Raw genomic sequence first — 21,911 nt, 5'->3', positions numbered from 1 at the left:
ACTGTGATGTAGCTACCATTAACCACACACATTCACATACTTACTAGGAATGATTTCATAACATCTACTGCTTTGAGAGTTGAATCACATCAATATTTGCTTGTCAAAAATGCAAAAAATTATACTTTGCTACATTTTCACCCCATCCTGACCAGAAAATATATTTTACATATAAGTATAACTCTCAAAAAATCTCTCTCTTTTTTCAAACTGACAAAAAAATAAATTATCTAACTATTTTAACTGGATTATTCTCTATAATCAACAACCTGGTTTAAAGAAATAGGTGAATGTGTTAGTGCCTTAGTGCATTGTACTGTGAATCCTCTTATATCTATTTAGACTTGATTTTTGATTGAATCTGTTCCAAAATTTATTATATATGTAAAGTAGTTTTAAGTATCAATTCTGTGTTGTTCTCTAAGGCATACCTTTTGCATAAATCTTTTTTCACATTCATTAAATTTGTAAGGTTTCTATCTATTAAAAATTTTCTGATGTTGAGCAATGCTTGAGAAAATATTGGAGGGTTTCTTTCAGTGTAAGTTCTCTCATGTCCAATAAGATCTGTGATAGAAGTAAAGGTATGTTCAGTGCTCTACATGATTATTGTTTACTTTCAGAATAAGTACTGTTGTGCATTTTAAGGCTAATGCTTTGGGAAAGCACTTCCATAGTCATTACATTTATCTCACTTTTATCTAGTATGATGTCTTTGATGTTGAGTAAGATGTGAGCAGTTATTGAAGGCTTTGCCACATTCTTCACATTTGTAGGGCTTCTCTACTGTATGAATTCTTTTATGTAGAGTAAGGTATGGGTTCCGGCTAATGGTTTTGCCACATTCTTCATATCTGTAGGATTTCTCTCCAGTATGACTTTTCTTTATGTACCATAAGGTGTGAGCACTGGGTAAAGGCTTAGACACATTCTTCACATTTGTATGGTTTCCCTTCACTATGACTTAACACACAGTAAGGATTGAGGACTGGGTAAAGGCTTTACCACGTTCTTTACATTTGCATGGTTTCCCTCCTGTATTAATTCTTTTATGTAGAATGAGGTCTGTGCACTGGGTACAGGCTTTTCCACATTCTTCACATTTGTAGGGTTTCTCTCCACTATGAATTCTTTTATGTAGATTGAGGTCTGTGCACCGGCTAAAGGCTTTGTCACATTCTTCACATTTCTATGGTTTCTCTCCTGTATGAATTCTTTTATGTAGAGTAAGGTGTGAGCACTGGGTAAAGGCTTTGCCACATTCTTTACATTTGTATGGTTTCTCTCCTGTATGGATTCTTTTATGTAGAGTAAGGTGTGAGCACTGGGTAAAGGTTTTGCCACATTCTTCACATTTGTATGGTTTCTCTCCTGTATGAATTCTTTTATGTAGAGTAAGGTCTCTGTACCGGCTAAAGGCTTTGCCACATTCTTCACATTTGTATGGTTTCTCTCCTGTATGAATTCTTTTATGTAGAGTAAGGTCTGTGCCCCGGCTAAAGGCTTTGCCACATTCTTCACATTTGTATGGTTTCTCTCCTGTATGAATTCTTTTATGTTCAATAAGACTGGAGCACTGGGTAAAGGCTTTGTCACATTCTTCACATTTGTATGGTTTCTCTCCTGTATGGATTCTTTTATGTAGAGTAAGGTGTGAGCACTGGGTAAAGGTTTTGCCACATTCTTCACATTTGTATGGTTTCTCTCCTGTATGGATTCTTTTATGTAGAGTAAGGTCTCTGTACCGGCTAAATGCTTTGCCACATTCTTCACATTTGTATGGTTTCTCTCCTGTATGAATTCTTTTATGTAGAGTAAGGTGTGAGCACTGGGTAAAGGCTTTGCCACATTCTTCACATTTGTATGGTTTCTCTCCTGTATGAATTCTTTTATGTAGAGTAAGGTCTCTGTATCGGCTAAAGGCTTTGCCACATTCTTCACATTTGTATGGTTTCTCTCCTGTATGAATTCTTTTATGTAGAGTAAGGTCTGTGCCCCGGGTAAAGGCTTTGCCGCATTCTTCACATTTGAATGGTTTCTCTCCTGTATGAATTCTTTTATGTTCAATAAGACTTGAGCACTGGGTAAAGGCTTTGCCACATTCTTCACATTTGTATGGTTTCTCTCCTGTATGAATTCTTTTATGTAGAGTAAGGTGTGAGCACTGGGTAAAGGCTTTGCCACATTCTTCACATTTGTGTGGTTTCTCTCCTGTATGAATTCTTTTATGTTCAGTAAGGTCTGTGCACCGGCTAAAGGCTTTGCCACATTCTTCACATTTGTATGGTTTCTCTCCTGTATGAATTCTTTTATGTAGAGTAAGGTCTGTGCCCCGGCTAAAGGCTTTGCCACATTCTTCACACTTGTAGGGTTTCTCTCCTGTATGAATTCTTTTATGTTCAGCAAGACTTGAGTACCTGGTAAAGGCTTTGCCACATTCTTCACACTTGTAGGTTTTCTCTCCTGTATGAATTCTTTTATGTTCAATAAGACTTGAGCACTGGGTAAAGACTTTGCCACATTCTTCACATTTGTATGGTTTCTCTCCTGTATGAATTCTCTTATGTGTAGTAAGTTTTGAGTACCAGTTAAAGGCTTTTCCACATTCTTCACACTTGTAGGGTTTCTCTCCTGTATGAATTTTCCTATGACCAGAAACGTTTGAGATGTGGTTAATAGTTTTCCCACATCTATTATGCCTGAAAATTCCCTCTCCTGTAGGTCTTTTTTTATGTTTATTTAGATTTGAAAATTTGGTAAAGACTTTTATACATCTGAATATTTTCCTATGGGTAGTTGACAAACATTGGGTAAGACCATCGTAATGTACTTTCTGCCCCTTACACTCATTCACACACTCCCAGTCTTCTCTTAAGTATATATTTTCAAGGCCACCGGTTTCATATAGTCTCCTTATTGATTTCTGTAATGAGTCCTTTATGCCCTGCTCTGGCACCAGGTCTTGGGTGCAATGAGAAGACAGTTCTGAAAGAAATGAAAATAACAAAGTATCTCACTAACTAGACTCAGGTGAATATACTTCACAATTTGAATATATAAAACTATACCAGGCACATTAGCAAGAAAGCACTATAGAATACCATGGTCTTACTTCCATGATAGATGTATGACCTTAAAAATATACATACAAACATGACTTTTTGAGAAATCATAACTGCTAAGAGTTCATAGCACCCCATATGAGAATGACACCAAGAACCAAATGGAACTGGAAGGGAAGTTTGTTACATTTACCTAGCAAAGCCCTTCCTCACCGCTGATATAGAGGAATCACATTAGTAGTAAAATCCCATCTCCTGGACTCCCTTTCAAAAGAGAATGAAACTATTGGCACATATGTCCATACATCTCATTTTTTATGGCCTTTCCACAAGCTGGTTTCTGTCTTCTATGATAACTACATAACTCTCTGGGAAAGGTGTATACATATCAAAAATAAAATTCTGCAGTATTATAATGATGGTACAAAAACATTTATTTATGCTATAAAATTTGAAAGACAAAATTGACAAAGAGCATTACCATATGTTAATTGATATACAATGTAAAAATACATAATTATTGACATCAATATCATAAGGTTGGGGGCAAACATAAAGATTAAGAATTTTTGTATGCAACTGAAGTTGAGTACTTATCAGTTCAATGTATTTTGCAACTTCAAAGGACTTTAGGTAATTCTTACTGTGAACATCAGGAAAATGTTTATAGAGATACACAAAGGAAGATGGACAAAGAAACAAAATATGTCCCTAAATATTAGTGGCACATAATGAAGAAGAAACAAAGAAAAAATAGTGACAAAAGTTATATAAAACAATTAATATTAGGGAAATTATAAGTCCTTCCCTTTGAGAAAATTATATAAATATTTATGTACTAGTATTTCCAGTCAGAAGACACAGTTAAATAAAGGGATTAAAAAATCCAACTATATTCTCTCTAAAGAGACTTTACTTCATATCTTGTGAAAACAATAGACTAAAATTGGCAGAATATAACAAGATGTACCATGAAAACTTTAAGCAAATAACAGCAGTGGAGTTCAAAATTATATTAGGCATATTATATTTGAAGTGAAAAATGTTACAGTTTATAAAATATACTTTAGGCCAAAACTGTCACAAGAGACACCAAGGACATTTAATATAAAAAGAGGTCATTCACTGAGAACCCATGAAAATAAGACATATATATGATATCTATCTTTATCTCACATCAAGGTTCGCAAATATATAAAGAAAATATTGACAGAATTGAAGCAAGAAATGGACAGCAAAATAATAGGATACATTGATATTCCACTTTAAATAATAATAAAGCCAGTCAAATTAATAATAAGAAAACAGAAGATTTGAAAACACCGTAGAGCAATTAGACCTAACAGATATATAGAGAACACTCTACAGAATAATAACAGAACATACAATCTTCTTGATACCTCATAAAACATTCTTCCTAAAAAACTACCTGTTTGGCCACAAAGCAAGTCTTAACCAATTTTAGAAAACTGAAATTTTACACACTTTAATTTCTGACCAGAATGGAATGGAAATGTAAATAAATAACAGAAGAAATACAGAAAAATTCACAAATATATTAAAATAACACACTTTTGAACACGTTCTTGTTCAAGAGAAGAAGACTTAATGCTGTGAAGATGTCGATAGTGGTCTACAGATTCAATGCAATTCCTTTCAAATTCTCAATTTAATTTTTTCAAAAAGAGAAACAGCAAACCCAAAAATAATATGGAATCTCAAGAGACCACAAAGATCTGAACAATCATCAAAAAGTGAAAAAATGCTATTGGTACCATACTTCCCCATTTTAAAACATTGAAAATCTACAGTAGTCAATGAAGTTTTCTACTGGCAGAAAGACAGAAAACTGGACCAATGAATCAGAAAGAAACACAAATATAAACTCTTGCATAGGTTGTAAAATTAAAAGATATCTTCACACTCATATTTATTTCATCATTATTCACAAAGGCCAGTAGATGAAAGAAAACAAAATTGCCCTTACCAAATGAAAGGATAAATACAATTTGAAATTTAGAAATAGTGGATTATTTCTGAGCTTTAATAAAACAAATAATCTAGTAACACGCACAATAGAGATAAACCTTGATGACATTATGTTTAATGATGGGATGGGGGTATAACTACATGACGAATGCAATGCACACTATCTGGGGAATGGACATGCTTGAAGCTCTGACTTGGGAGTATGGGCGGGACATGGGCAATATATATAACCTGAACTTTTGTACCCCCATAATAAGCTGAAATAAAAAAAAATGATTATTTCCCCAAACTCATAGTAACAATTTATTATATTTTTATATATTTGTATTATAAATTTACATTAACAAAGTGAAATAAAAATTTATAGAATTCAAAAAACAAAAGTGAGTGGTGTTGTGGGCAGCTTCTCTAATTGAGATGCAGGCACCAGATGTATTTATTTACCATGGGAACTAGTACTTATGCAAATTGATTCTCCCTGGTTCAGCAAAATCCAATATGGCAGTTCTCCAGGGGAGGTTTGGTGGGGGAACATTGATAGACCCCTGTTTCCTTTTCTCCTCCACACCCTCCCAATGGACATGAACTTTCATTCCCTGCCTGATTTTGAAACTGGGACCCTTCCCCAATGCTTCTCATCCTGTTGACTGTGTGTCAGCAGACAGATGCACCAAGTGCCTGTCAATGGGAAGATCACAAGCTGAGCCAGGTGAAAAAGCACCCATAGCACTGAGAGCTGGGCATCTCAGCACAGAGAATTCCAGCATCAGCTATGGTGGCGAGAAGGGGCCATGGTCTTCCTGTAACACTCTCAGGAAGAGTGAGTGCCATGCCACCCTCCTCCTCTCTGAGTTGCAGCACCAGATACACTTTCCAAGACAGGCTTGGCTGGTAGTTTGCACCCCATTGCCGAAGGCGTGCTCAGTCACTCAGTGCAGCTTTTGCTGGAAGTGTGCTACCCAATGCCCAAGGCAGGCTTAGTCACTCAGTGCAAGCTGCTTTGGCAGTTGCTATGGGGTGAGTGTGGTCACACAGCTATGAGAACCTTAAGCCAAAATTACTTCCTGGGATGCCTGGAGTGTATCAGGTGCAGAGGAGGGGGTGTCCAGGTGCAGTGATGCTGACCTTTTTGTAGCTCATAGCACACTCCCATGGGATGAGAGACATGCATCGTATTGCAAGCCTGAGGCACCTGGGTGGGGGAGGTCAAAATCCCTTACTTTTTCCTTGGGCTCCAGAAGTCCTGTGATTTTGTTTGTGCCAGTTCCTACCTTTTATCCTCCTCTCTTCTGAGCTGCTCAGTACCTGCTGTTAGTGTCCCAGACTCCACTTGTTTCAGACTGTATGGTCTAATGCTTACCAGGAATCATCCTCCACTCCCCTCTGTTAAATTATCAACTGTTCTACTTGAATGCTCTGACAAGCCTTGATTCTCATCAGCCATCTTGAAGTCTCCTTACATGATTATTTCTCTCACACCAATATAATATACATTCAGCAATAAAGAACTGCTGAAATTATAATTTTTATGACTACTCACCCAGTAAAGATGAAAGAATTATACCACAAACCAAGAAAACAAATAAGTAAGTTTGAAACAAACTTGACATAATTTTTACTCACACAGGCAAGCAAACACATAGAGAATTATTTTAGCACTGGATAAATTGCTAATTCATATTTAAATATTAAATCATACTATGTTAAAGTGACCAGAGTTGAATATTGTCACACAAAATTACAATGTATAAGTAAAAACAAAGATAAAATTAACTGTACTTATCACAAGATTTCAGGGAATGCAGAGGATTCACAAAACCTATCCCACAGCAACAAAAAACATAAATTTCCAGGAACCAATGCTTATGAAATGGAGATATTTGGAGTATCTGAAAAACCTTAGAAATAATCATCTGAAACATCCCCTACAAGAAAAACAAAACACAGACAACAAAATCTGCAAAATGATGCCTGAAGAAACTGAGATATTAACAGACATAAAAACTATAACAAGAACCCAACACAAATTTTAGAGCTGAAGAATATAATAACTGAGATGAAAAATTCACTAGAGAAGCACAGAAGCACACTTAATGAAGCAGAAGAATCAGAAAGTTGAAGACATTTCATTTATAAATATTGAGTCATGGAAGCAAAATTTTAAAAGGGAGACAACTGAAGGTGGAGTATGGAACGTATTGGACATAGTCAGGTAGACCAATATATCTAAGAAAGATTCCTAGAAGAAGAATATAGTGAGAAAATGGCAGAAAGATTATTTGGAGAATAAGGCAGCTGAGAATTTTCTAAATGCCAGAGTGATAACAAAAAAAAAAAAAAGTACTACCAACTAAGAGGGCTTCCTCTGGGAAATATTTTTCCAAAAACAAGAGAAAAATTAAAGATTTTCCAAGCTAAGCAAAAGTCAATGCTGTTCATCACCACGGGAGTAGGCCAGAAGAAATGTAAAGGGGATCCACTGTGATGAAAAATAAAAATATGTTGGGTAGCATTATAAACAGTTAAAAACATAAAGCTCTGTGTTAAAGGTAAATGTATAAACAGATATAGAATTCTATTTGATCATGATGGTTCATAAACCCTCATAATAAATCTATAGAATTAAAGAAAAACTGAAAGCATAAATGTGCAAAATCTATTCTCACATATACAATATAAAAGGTATAATTTGTGACATTAATAAGAACATGTGGCACTTTAAGACATGTAGGTTTTTAATTTAATTTAATTGAAACTGTTACGAGATTAAGATATGTTGTTATAACACAGAGATTATTTAGTCTCCATTTCCTAATGTGGTCACAAACAGAATGCCTGTAGAAGGTATGCAAAAGCAAATGGGAAAGCAATCAAAGCATGCCACTTCAAAATCAAGGAAATAAAACTAAAGAGAATAAGACAGGCAATGAGGAACAATGTATATACAGGGCACATGGGCAAGAATTAAAAAATTTCAATGGTAAATTCATATCCTTTAGAAGTTACTTTAAATATAAGTGGTTTAAACTCTCTAATGAAAAATAAGATGACTTTCAGGAGACTCGAAGATGGCGGAATGGTGGTGACCTCCTGGATTCGTGCTCCCAGAGTGGAAGGCATGGGTCTCAGACTGCCACAATGCTAGAGGTTCACTGCCCCACAAGAACGGCGGTGTGAATCCACGGAGAATCAGCGTGGGACAGAGAGAGAGCAAGAAAAGACTGAGGTGATTGAGAAATAAATCATGAATATCTGGAGAGGGTGGGACGGTTAATAGAGAAGGGAGCGCGGGACTGCTGTACCCACCTCACCAGAGAGTGGGGTGGGTTCAGCCCCACAGGAAAGCATCTTGCTCCCCCTCTGACCTCCACACCCACTCAATTGGGGATCTGCCTGAAGTCGGTGCAGAATCGCTATGGGAGACGTGGGGCTCTGCAGAGAGGAGACATTAGCGGGAGGCATTTTGGACCCTGGAGCGCTGTGCACAGCCGAGGTGCCTAGCAAATGTCTCCTATACGCGGGCGGCAGGGCTGCTTAAGTCCGGCTCTAGCAGACGCCAAACTGTGTCGTTTAGGCGGGCGGCTGGATTCTCCCGGTCCCCGCTCCTCTGGCCTCTGCCGGTCCCTGAGCGTTCAACCCCAGAGACAGTGATCTGCAGACGGGTGGCTGCCATTGTTGGGTTTCACAGCCTAAATGCTGCGGAGCGATTGGGTACCGGGCAGCTCCCTGGGTGCCTCCCTTCCCTAGTCCACGGACCCCCACTACGAGCTCCACCTTTGTGTGAACACTGAGTGGTTTCCCAGTTGCGAGAGAGTGGAGCGTGGACCTTGCGGACATTGGGGCAGGGCGGACCATCGCCTGCGGGAACTGCAGCGGCTGGGGCACTGGGCGAACGAAGGTGCCACTCCATTCCCCCTATCCACTGTCTTTCGTGCAGAGAGAGATGGAAACCACCTTGGGAGAGGAAGAGGAGCAGCCCCCCCAGCAGGGGTAGCAAAATCCTGAACAACATGCGAAGGGCTCCCCCTAGTGACAGAGGACGCAGCTTACCTGGTGCTCATGGCGTGCCCCTATCCAGACTAAAGCTGAAAGAAGGGATCTTAAGGACTCATCCAGATGGGAAGGGCTCAGTGAAAGAACTCTGGGACTATAAAGAATCAAGCTGAAACCTTGCCCTCAAAGAGGATTACTAGTTCTCCACCAATTAACACAAACCAGATTCCAAATAGCAACATGTCACAGGAAGAATTTCAAACATGGATCATAAATACGCTGAACATTATGAAAGAAAAAATGGATAATCAACACAAAGAAACCACAAAAAAGATCCAGGACTTGGAAGAAAAATTCACCAAAGAAATTGAAATACTGAAGAAAAATCAAACTGAACTCCTGGAAATGAAGAATTTATTCAAGGAGCTACAAAACACAGTGGAAAGTCTCAAGAGCAGGGTAGATCAAACAGAAGAAAGAATCTCAGAGATTGAAGATAACACTTTGCAATTAAATAAGACAGTCACAGAGTTAGAGCAAAGAAACAAGAGAAAAGACCAGAGTCTACAAGAAATGTGGGATTATGTGAAGAAGCCTAATGTGAGAGTTATCGGCATTCCTGAGGGTGAAGAAGACAATAAGCAAGGGCTGAATAAACTATTTGAAGATATAATTGAGGAAAATTTCCCAGGCCTTGCCAAATCTCTAAATATACAGGTTCAAGAAGCTCAAAGAACCCCCGGGAGATTCATACCAAATAGGAAGACACCACGTCATGTAGTCATCAGACTGACCAAAATATCCACTAAAGAGGCCCTTCTTCGAGCTGTAAGGAGAAAGAAACAAGTAACATACAAAGGAAAGTCCATCCGAATCACGCCAGATTTCTCAACTGAAACCTTACAAGCAAGAAGAGATTGGGGCCCCATTCTCACTCTTCTGAAACAGAATAATGCCCAGCCTAGAATCCTGTACCCAGCTAAGCTCAGTTTTATATATGAAGGTGAAATTAAGACATTCTCAGATAAACAAAAACTCAGGGAATTCACCAAGACAAGACCAGCTCTCCAAGAAGTACTCAAAACAGAGTTACACATGGTCCAGCACAAGAAGGACCCTCGAATGTAACACTAATCAAGAGATAAATATAAAAACTCAGTTATCATAATGGCTCCAGAGAGAAAACAGATCAATGAAATTCAACCCAAAATGTGGAACAGCAATCTGTCTCACTTATCAGTTCTCTCATTAAATGTGAATGGATTGAATTCCCCACTCAAGAGACATAGACTGGCCCAATGGATAAAAAAATATAAGCCAAGTATCCTCTGTCTTCAGGAAACTCATCTAACCTGCAAGGATGCATTTAGACTGAAAATAAAAGGGTGGAAATCAATATTCCAAGTAAATGGAACCCAAAAGAAAGCTGACGTGGCGGTTCTAATCTCTGATAACGTAGTTTTTAAATCAACAAAAGTAAAGAAAGACAAAGATGGTCACTATATACTGGTGAAGGGTACAATTAAACAAGAAGACATAACTATACTTAATATATATACACCCAATCTAGGTGCACCCAGATTCATAAAGCAAACCCTACTTGATCTGAACCAAATGATAGATAACAATACTGTAATAGCTGGAGACTTTAACATCCCAATGACAGTACAGGACAGATCCTCTAAACAGAAAATAAACAAAGACATAATGGACTTAAATAGAATTCTAGAACAAATGGGCCTGACTGACATCTACAGGACATTCTACCCAAAAACCACTGAATATACTTTCTTCTCATCAGCTCATGGGACATTCTCCAAGATTGACCATATCTTAGGACATAAAGCATGTCTTAAAAAATTTAAAAATATAGAAATTATACCATGCATCTTCTCAGATCACAGTGGAATAAAAGTAAAAATGAACCCTAACAGAAATCCTCACTTCTACTCAAAGTCATGGAAGCTAAATAACCTTCTCCTCAACACTTATTTTATAAACGAAGAAATCAAGTCAGAAATCAAAAGATTCTTTGAAGTAAATGACAAAGGAGATACAATGTATCAAAATCAGTGGGACACAGCTAAAGCAGTCCTGAGAGGAAAATTTATTTCCATAATGCCTATACCAAAAAGACAGAAAACTTACAAGTAGACAATCTAATGAATAGACTCAAAGAGCTGGAGAAGGAAGAACAGACCGATCCCAAACCCAGCAGAAGGAGAGAAATTATTAAGATTAAATCAGAACTAAATGAAAAGCACAACAATCAAACCATAAGGGAGATTAATAAAACCAAAAGATGGTTCTTTGAAAAAATAAACAAAATTGACACACCTCTGGCTAGACTAACCAAGAGCAGAAAAGAAAAATCTCTTATAACCTCCATCGGGAACACGAAAGGAGTAATCACGACTGATGCCACAGAGATACTTGATATCATCTATGAATTCTACAAAAATCTTTATGCACACAAATTAGAAAACCTGGAGGAAATGGACAAATTCTGAGAAACACACAGCCTTCCCAGGCTCAACCAGGAAGAAATAGAATTCCTGAATAGACCGATATCTAGATCTGAAATCGAAACAGCAATAAAAAAACCTTCCCAAAAAGAAAAGCCCTGGAACAGATGTGTTCACACCTGAATTCTACCATACCTACAAAGAAGAACTGGTGCCAATCCTACATAAACTATTCTCCAATATAGAGAAGGATGGGATTCTCCCCAACACTTTTTACCAAGCCAACATAATCCTGATACCAAAACCAGGAAAGGATGCAACTAAAACAGAGAACTATAGACCAATTTCTCTTATGAATATAGATGTAAAAATTCTGAATAAAATCCTAGCAAATCGAATCCAAGTGCTTATCAAAAAAATAATCCATCACGACCAAGTGGGCTTCATCCCAGAGATGCAGGGATGGTTTAACATACGAAAATCTATGAATGTAATTCATCACATAAATAGAAGCAAAAATAAAGATCATATGATCCTCTCAATAGATGCAGAAAAAGCATTCGACAAAATTCAACACTCTTTTATGATAAGAACACTTAACAAAATAGGCATAGACAGGGCCTATCTAAAAATGATACAAGCCATATACGACAAACCCACAGCCAACATCATACTGAATGGGGAAAAACTGAAAGCATTCCCACATCGAACTGGAACCATACAAGGCTGCCCACTGTCCGCATTACTTTTCAACATAGTATTGGAAGTCCTTGCGAGAGCTATCAGGCAAGAGAGCAGAATCAAGGGAGTCCAAATAGGGACAGAAGAGATCAAACTCTCACTCTTCGTTGATGATATGATGTTATATCTAGAAAATCCCAAGGTTTCAACCAAGACTCCTGGAATTGATCAATGAATTCAGTAAAGTCTCAGGATACAAAATCAATACACACAAATCAGAGGCATTCATATTCGCCAATAACAGTCAAACGGAGAACCAAATTAAGGACTCAATACCCTTCAAAATAGCAACAAAGAAAATAAAATATCTAGGAATATATTTAACTAAGGAGGTAAAGGACCTCTATAGGGAAAACTATGAAACACTGAGGAAGGAAATCGCAGAACATGTAAATAGGTGGAAAACCATACCATGCTCATGGATCAGTAGAATCAACATTGTTAAAATGTCTATACTGCCCAAAGTTATCTACAGACTCAATGCAATCCCTATTAAATTACCAACATCTTTTTTCACAGACACAGAAAAAATAATTTTATGCTTTGTATGGCACCAGAGAAGACCCCATTTAGGAAAAGCAATCTTAAACAACAAAAACAAAATGGGAGGTATTAATTTGCCAGACTTCAAACTATACTACAAGGCTGTGGTTCTTAAAACAGCCTGGTACTGGCACAAGTGCAGGGACACAGACCAGTGGAACAGAACTAAAATCCAAATATAAAACCATCCTCGTATAGCCATCTAATCTTTGACAAAGCAGACAAAAACATACTCTGGGGAAAAGATTCCTTATTTAATAAATGGTGCTGGGAAAACTGGATATCCACATGTAGAAGACTAAAACAGGACACACAGCTCTCACCCCTCACAAAAATCAAATCACGGTGGTTAACAGACTTAAACCTTAGGTCAGAAACTATTAGAATTCTAGAAGAAAAAGTAGGAAAGACTCTTACAGACATTGGCCTAGGCAAAGAATTTATTAAGACACCTAAGGCAATCACAGCAGCAACAAAAATAAATAAATGGGACCTGATCAAATTAAAAAGCTTCTGCACAGCCAAAGAAACAGTCACGAGAGTAAACAGACAACCTACAGAATGAGAAAAAAATTTTGCATACTACACATCAGATAAAGGACTGATAACAAGAATCTATTTAGAACTCAGGAAAATCAGTAAGAAAAAATCGAACAACCCTATCAAAAAGTGGACAAAGGACATGAATAGAAATTTTTCAAAAGAAGATATAAAAATGGCTAACAAACATATGAAAAAATGTTCAACATCTCTAATCATCAGGGAAATACAAATCAAAACCACAATGAGATATCACTTAACTCCAGTGAGAACGGCCTTTATCAAAAAGTCTCAAAACTATACATGTTGGCGTGGGTGTGGAGAGATAGGTACACTCATACACTGCTGGTGGGACTGTAAACTAGTGCAGCCCCTGTGGAAGGCAATGTGGAGATACCTTAAACAGATTCAAGTAGACCTACCATTCGATCCAGCAATCCCATTATTGGGCATCTACCCAGAAGAACAAAAGTCATTCTATAAAAAAGACACCTGCATCCGAATGTTTATAGCAGCACAATTCACAATCGCAAAGATGTGGAAACAACCCAAATGCCCATCAATTCATGACTGGATTAGCAAAATGTGGTATATGTATACCATGGAATATTACTCAGCTATTAGAAATAATGCCAATATGGCATCTCTTTGGTTCTCCTGGAGAGAGCTGGAACCCATTCTATTAAGTGAAGTATCCCAAGAATGGAAAAATAAGCACCACATGTACTCACATGAAAACTGGTTTTCCTGAGTGCACATTTGGGAATAACACAAATTGGGTATCAGACAGAGTTCGGGGCTTGGTGGAAGGGATGGGTGTATACCTACTTGTTGAGTGTGATGTGCACTGCCTGGGGAATGGACACGCTTGAAGTTCTGACTGGGGGGGATGGGGTGGGGGAGGGGAGGTGTGCACATCTACATGATGAGTGTGATGTGCACTGTCTAGGGATTCGACACAACTGAAGCTCAGACTCGGGGGGATGGGGAGGCATGGGCAATGTATATAGCCTGATCTTTTGTACCTCCATAATGATCTGAAAAACAAACAAAAAATAAAAATAAAAGTTAAAAAAAAGAAAAAAAAGGAAAATAAGATGACTTTATAAATAAAAAACAAACAGCACTCTACAATATGCCACCTACGAAAGCCTTCCTTTAGCTCTGAAATGTCAAATTGGTTAAAAGTAATTGTAAAAAAAGAATGTATGTAAATAATTAGAGGAGGATATTGTGGCCATAATTAAAGGAAATACTCCTTAAGTGAAAAACCATCAGAAGAGACAAAGACTGTTATAACATACTGATAAAATGGGTCATTTAACAGAAATCTATAGCACAGGATGCACATAGATATATACATGCAATGCACTTATTTTATCATAGATATTTTTAAATATATATTATATACATCAGGACTTCTAAATATATTAAGCAAATAGGAACAAAAGTGTGGACAGAAGTGTTGCAAGAAACACCTAGCAACACACAATTATAGGAGACTGCAAGACCTCACTTTCAATAATGAATGGAAAAATTTGATAGAAGATCAATAAGAAACAGATAATGGGAAAAACATTATAGATCAGTTAGATGTGAAAGACATTTAAAGAGGTCTTCAGTGAAATGTAGCAGAATACACAATAGTTTCAATCAGACATGACAAATGCTGTTAGGACACTTAAGTTTTATCAACTGGAAGAAGTCTAAAAACATACAACATATGTTTTTTGGCAAAAATGAATTGGACCTAGAAATCAAAAGCAAAAGATAAACTGGCTAATCCAAAAATATGTCAAAATTAAACACACACTTAAATGTATTCATGTTCAATGGTCAGATGATTTAAAATTGTTGAGATGTCAACAGCATACACAGTGATATACAAATTTAATGCAATGTCTATAACGTTCCAATCATACTTGATCTTGAGCTATATAAAAGAGTTGGAACCCATTCTACTAAGTGAAGTATCCCAAGAATGGAAAAATAAGCACCACATGTACTCACCAGCAAATTGGTTTCCCTGATCATCGCCTAAGTGCACATTTGGGAATAACACCAATTGTGTGTCCTGCAGATACAGGGGGAGGGGGGAGGGGGGAGGGGGGAGGGGGGAGGGGATGGGTGTATACCTACATAATGAATGCGATGCGCACTGTCTGGGGAATGGACACGTTTGAAGCTCTGGCTCGAGGGAGTGGGGGGCATGGGCAATATAAATAACCTAAAATTTTGTACCCCCATAATAAGCTGAAATTAAAAGAAGGAAATACATGTATAAAACTCTTAGAAGAAAATAAAAGGGAAAGATCATGATATTGGTCCTGGCACTGTTTTAGTAGATGTAACACCAAATGCATAAGCAATAAAAATGAAGAAAAGAAAAATGGGATTCCATCAAACTTCAAAATGTCTGCACAAAGAAAAGAATTCAGTGGAGTAAAAATGCCTCCTACAAAATGGGTAAAAATAGATGCAAATCACATATTGCATAGCAGTTAATATCATGAATATACAAACAATGACTAAAATTCAACAACAAAAAGTGAATAGCTTGATAGAAAAATGGACAGTAGATTGATCTCGCATTTCTGCAAAGAAGAAATACAAAGGGACAAAGAGAATTTGAAAGTATCCTTAAAATTGTTAATCTTTTGAGAAATGCAAAGCAAAGTCACAATGAGATATCACCTCACATCCATTATATTGAGAACTTTTAAAAAAATAAATACATATACAAATACAAACACACAAACATATGGTGAGAATGTAGAGAAATTGAAATGCTGTCATGTTATTCTGAAACTTTGATTCTAAAGTTATAAAAAAATGAAATAGAACAGATCAGAAATAAAAAAATATATGAGACAAAACTCAGCAATATGGTGGGAGGGGAAGGATCCACTTGTATTTTTCCAAACAACAACAAAACTTTGCTGGCCATCCACAGAAAATTACACTTATCTGAATTTGGGGACTTAAATAGAAGGTCATTAAACCCTAGAGGAACCATAGATCTTGGAGGGTCATTTTGAATATTCAGGTTCTCATTCAGGTGCCAAAAGTAAGGACCCATTGTCCTGACTACAGACTACATCATGGGTCAACCAACTTAGATACACACAGTCTCTAAGTGTTCCCTGTGACAAAGTTACAGTGGTGCTGTTCATCCAGAGACTTTGGGAGAGACACATCTATCTGTAGCCATGGAGGCAGACCTGAATAATTTGGTCTTACTGTCTTCTGAAAAGCAGACCTGTGACTCTGCTACAGCTGTCTCAACTACAGTCCATGGCCAGTTCTTTCAGTGTACAGATCCACACAGAGACCTGAAGGGAAACTTCCAAGGTACTCATTGGGAGCCGCACCCATCCACACATTTGGTATCAGCCCCACCATATGCAGGCTCAACTGCACAATCATACTGTAGTATGTTTGAGTAGAGATCAAAATCCTGAAGGCAACCAGCTTACCCAGAAACAAGAGAGGATTGAAAACCGCCCAAGCCCTTCAGAACTGGCCCACCAAATGCAGACTCCACTGCAGAGCAAGGGGCAGCCTTGTGACCTGGCTAAAGCAACTCTTCATTGAAAACCCACTGGACATACCTTTAGTCCAAGTACCCAAAAGGAAACATCTTTACCTTCCAAATACACTTTATAAAAACTGGAAAAGGTATTTAATCCTTCACATGCACAGATACCAATATAAGGAAAATGTGCAACCACTCTTAATGCTTCTATTTTATGATATTACTACAAGACCTAAGCAGAAAAACTAGGCAAGAACATCACAAGAATCCACTCAAATTAGATAGGAAAAAGTAAAAATAACACTTTTACTTTACTAATGCCACACTGTTTTCAGATGGCATTATCTTATGTGTCAAAAATCATAAAGAAGATAGGAAAAAAACCCTTATGAAGTAATAAAACCACTCAGTTAAGTCACAGGATATAAAATTTACATTCAAACATCAGTTGTTTTTCTATATACTATATATATATACTATATATAGATATATATAGATATATATATATATACTATATTTTTTTCTTACATGATATTCAAAAACTAACTCCAGATGTAATAAAGATTTAAATGGGAGACATAAAATTCTTTTATGAAGGTAACATGAAGAATAACTCAGCATCACCAAAACATCATGCAAACACAAATCAAAATTATCATAAGGTATCACCTCACAACTGTTAAAATGGCTAATGTCCAAAAGAAGAGACATAATAAGTGTGGGCAAAGTGTGCAGAAAAGCAATCCCTGTACACTGTTATTGATTTGTAAACAGGTAGTGTCATCATAGAGATTTGTTTAAAAATGTAAATAATAGAACTGCCTTATCATTCATCAATTCTACTTCTGAGTATAACCAAAGATGTAAAATGAGTATCTCAAGAAAATTCTGCACCCCCGTGTATACTGCAGCAATACTTACAATGTATACAATAAATATATACAGTTATGCAATTCTTATTTGTGGAAAAATTCACCAGTTAAACATGCACACACAAATATATATGCACACATACACACATATATGTGAATGACAATTTCCTGATAGTACTAAATAGGGGAAAATTATGGAATATAAGCATCAAAATACAATGTATCAATTGGGAGTATAAATATATTCAGTAATTTGAAGCACTCAAAGGGAGAGTATATTTAAGGATTCTATGAGGTGAGTAGGGAAAATAAACTATAATACAGTTTGGCAATTTGGGTACAATAAAGTTGAAATTTTACTCTTATTTTATACTAGAAAAATGAATATACATAAAAAAGAAAAAAGGATATTTCAAAGTGAAATAATGTTAGATGTTCTTAGGTTTAGGAAGAGGCTATGCATTTGTATAAAATTAATGAGTCTGAATTTCTATAGGATTGCCTCTGAAACCTTAGAATTGGAAATCATGATGTAGAAAATATGAAAAATCTGTCCCTAGTGTTTCTAGAATTACTGAAGCAAATCACAATATCTCCACTATTCCTTTTTACACATTTCAAAAATGAAGCAAGAAAAGGAACTTCAAAAATGGAGCTGGGCATGGTGGATCACAACTATAATCCCAGCAATTTGGGAAGCCAAGGAAGGTCGATCAGTTCAGATCAAGATCTTGAAACCAGCCCCAGCACCATAAAGAGACTTCATTTTAACAAATAATAATAATAATAATAGGAATAAATCAGCTGGCCATGGTGGCTCATGCCCATAGTCCTAGGTACTTGGAAAATTGAGGTAGCAGGATCCCTGGAGCCCAGAAGTTTCAGGTTGCAGAGAGCTATGATCAACCACTGTATTCCAGATGGGGCAGCAGAGCAAAATGCTGTCAAAAATGCTTTAATGTAGAGGTCTTCAAAATATGTACAGATAATCCCATATCTCCCCGAATAATAGAAGTGTTTACAGATAATGTAGTCCCTTATAAGCCATGACAAGAAGTTTGGCTCTCACTGAATTCTAAGGAAGATCACTACAGATGTACAGTTCTTAGAGAGTTTAAGAGCATGGGACAGAAGATGTCCTTGTGTAAGAGAAAGAGAAACATCCACAGGCTTCTCAAAAAACATTTCCAAAAGAGGGAGCATTGCAAACCACTTTTTAATATCTGCCTTTCTCCTTGAGCTTTGGCTCTTTAACATTTGTTATCTGCTTTACTGAATCTCACCTACCTGTATATTTAGCTGTTGTTTCCTCTTTATTCATAATCCAGGGCTCTATCCCTTGCTCCAGACATGTGATCAGCTCTGGCTTTGAGACAGCAAGACCTGTTTTATTAGAAAGAATACACATGACTTTTGCTGAAGACTCTCCAAATACTAATCTTTTAAGTACTATACTTATAGACAGAATATTATAGAACATTCTAGAAAATTGTTTTCCAAAATATGGTTTTCTCACAGACCCTGTAGAACGATAAGAAATTATTTCAAATTTATGGCTCCAGAGCACCAATTCCCACTAGCACCAAATAAAAAATAAGTGGTGGAAATTGTGTTCTAAGGTGCAGGCAACAATTATATACCCTGATTTCTAGAGGAACCACTAATCTAGAGTGAAGTATACAGATTAGCTCAAGAAAGGAAAAGGTTCATGATAAGATGAGACATCTAGTGATTTTATTTTCTACGCCAAAATCCTTCAAATTTTCCTTAAAAGCAGGGATATAAAATTCATTCATGTAAAGTAGAAATTTCCAAGAAACAATCTAAAAAAATAAAATAATGCCCTTAGTATGGAATAGGAATTGTGTATTGAAGTGATCCTCACCAAGGGAGACCAGGTTTCCATAGTTCTCTAACATCACATCCCTATACAAATTGCGCTGAGCATTGTCAAGGCATGCCCACTCCTCTGGAGAGAATTCTATAGCCACATCCTTGAATGTCACCAGTTCCTGAAAAAAGACACATATTTCCCAAGTTGCCAAGGAGAGAATTCTTAATTTGACTACAAGGAAAATGAAAGTTATGAGAACTGTTTCTGACATATGGGTGACTGGAATTATCCAATAAGATATTTTTTAGCATAGTGATATTCTTGAACATATTCTCTAATTCTCAGGAATGAAAATCGTATAACATGTGTGAAATTAGTGTGCATATGATATTGTTTTGCATGATAAAGTATTTAATATAACATTAAGGGCCTCAACACTGCAATATAAATTTGTGCTATATTTACATCATATGAAATAAATTGTGCATATTCTCACACAGAGAAACAGTGAGTTAGAAGGTATCACCCAATTTTCACGTGTATAGTAATGAACTGGAGATCTTGTTAAAATACAGATTCTCATTCAGGAGATCTCGGGTGGGGTCTGAGTCTCTGCATTTCACAGAATATAACCAGTGAAGCCAGTGCTTCTGACCTAAGGAGAGTATTTTGTCAACATCCAGTAAGTGGTAGACTTTCAATTTATCTCACTTCATTTGACCAGAAGACAATGATAAGAGTCTTCATTTTTCAAAGCAAGCTATAAAAAGAAAGGGGAGCTTCCAGTGTAAATGTGATAGTTCATGCACATCAGTCAGTAAATTTCCAAAAGACATTTAATCATAAAGAAAAAAAACAGGCCGGGCGCGGTGGCTCACGCCTGTAATCCTAGCACTCTGGGAGGCCGAGGTGGGCGGATCGTTTGAGCTCAGGAGTTCGAGACCACCCTGAGCAAGAGCGAGACCCCATCTCTACTAAAAATAGAAAGAAATTATATGGACAGCTAAAAATATATATATAGAAAAAATTAGCCGGGCATGGTGGCGCATGCCTGTAGTCCCAGCTACTCGGGAGGCTGAGACAGGAGGATCGCTTGAGCCCAGGAGTTTGAGGTTGCTGTGAGCTAGGCTGACGCCACGGCACTCACTCTAGCCTGGGCAACAGAGTGAGACTCTGTCTCAAAAAAAAAAAAAAAAAAAAAAAAAAAAAAAAGAAAAAAAACAATTAACTTTACTTTGGATGAATCTGTCAGAGAGCACCTTAACCAAGTGAATGAAGTTAACATCAACTGTAGTGGGACAAATTGGTATTAGCCACCATTGCACAGAGGATAAAAAAATCACTGCTGGGATGGTAGTGCCCAAAAATATGTAACCATGAAGAATCATCTGTTTTATGCAAAGTTCAAGTTATAGATATTTCCCATGTTTTGTAATCTTTAATAATGTATGTAAATACTTTTCCATTTTACAGAGCAAGTCTCCTATTTTTTATTTTTCCATAATTTTCTTGTTATCCTAGGCAATCAATGCTATCCTCTTTCTGCATTTTCCAAATGCTATTTCACATAGAGCTGATGAAAACATCCAGATCAAACCTTGAAAGTACATGTTCCCCTTCTTCACTCAAATACAAAGACCCTATCGCATCCCCAATAGGAATATCAGATATCCACACTATTGTAGGTTGAATTGTCACAATGGGAACATTTTTAATATTACATATCACACATTTATTATGAAACTTGTTTATTTTATTAAGAAGCTTGTGTGGAGAGAATGTAGAGCAGGTTTTATTATATAGGGAGGAAGGATTTTCCAGTGCTCCTTGACTGTCATAAGAAGAAATGAAAAAAATGTAGTGGAAAAAACTCATTAGGCATAAACATCAGAAGTAAAGAAATAAAAGTTTACAAGTTCTAAAAATTCAAGTTCTGCATGACATTCCAGGAGGAACAGTGGACACAGCCCCCTAACCTGGGACACACTTACCTGAAAAACAGCCATTTCTTCTTCTCCTTCTCCTACTCTGAAATTTCTTTTCAGGTGAGATTGTGTAGAACAATCAAAATTACATCTTGAGACTATGCTCTGAAAGGAGTCAGCACAATTTCTTCACCTGTTTACACAGCATCCACAAGCAGGAGGACCACAAAATGCAGAAAAGGCTACACTCACTGCTTCTTAGTCACAGGAAACAGTCAGGTATGATGTCTCCTTATAGAGACTAAAATGTGAGGTTCTCCTGTCTTTCCCTTGGTGACCTACCCCTGCCACACATGCCAGGACTTTCTGCTACAGCAGTGGGAATCTGGACCACACTGATCTGCCCCTATGA

At 37.0% G+C, this 21,911-nt stretch overlaps 1 protein-coding gene across 1 annotated transcript; it reads right to left on the bottom strand.

The window, feature by feature from the left end:
* Window positions 1-1,201: 1,201 nt before the first annotated feature.
* LOC138378762 (zinc finger protein 595-like) lies at window positions 1,202-21,580 on the bottom strand (the record flags this gene model as incomplete). The annotated part of the gene is made up of 5 exons (XM_069464133.1): window positions 21,566-21,580; window positions 19,626-19,752; window positions 19,028-19,123; window positions 2,723-2,985; window positions 1,202-2,638 (listed from the first exon to the last, which is right to left on the bottom strand). Coding segments are annotated over exons 1-5 (1,938 nt in total), but the record flags the coding sequence as incomplete, so codon positions are not given.
* Window positions 21,581-21,911: the final 331 nt, after the last annotated feature.

The sequence above is a fragment of the Eulemur rufifrons genome, chromosome 30 (genome assembly GCF_041146395.1).
Source record: "Eulemur rufifrons isolate Redbay chromosome 30, OSU_ERuf_1, whole genome shotgun sequence".
Taxonomy (NCBI): domain Eukaryota; kingdom Metazoa; phylum Chordata; class Mammalia; order Primates; family Lemuridae; genus Eulemur; species Eulemur rufifrons.
Note: the sequence above shows the minus strand (reverse complement) of the source record. Positions and strands in the feature narration are given on the sequence as shown.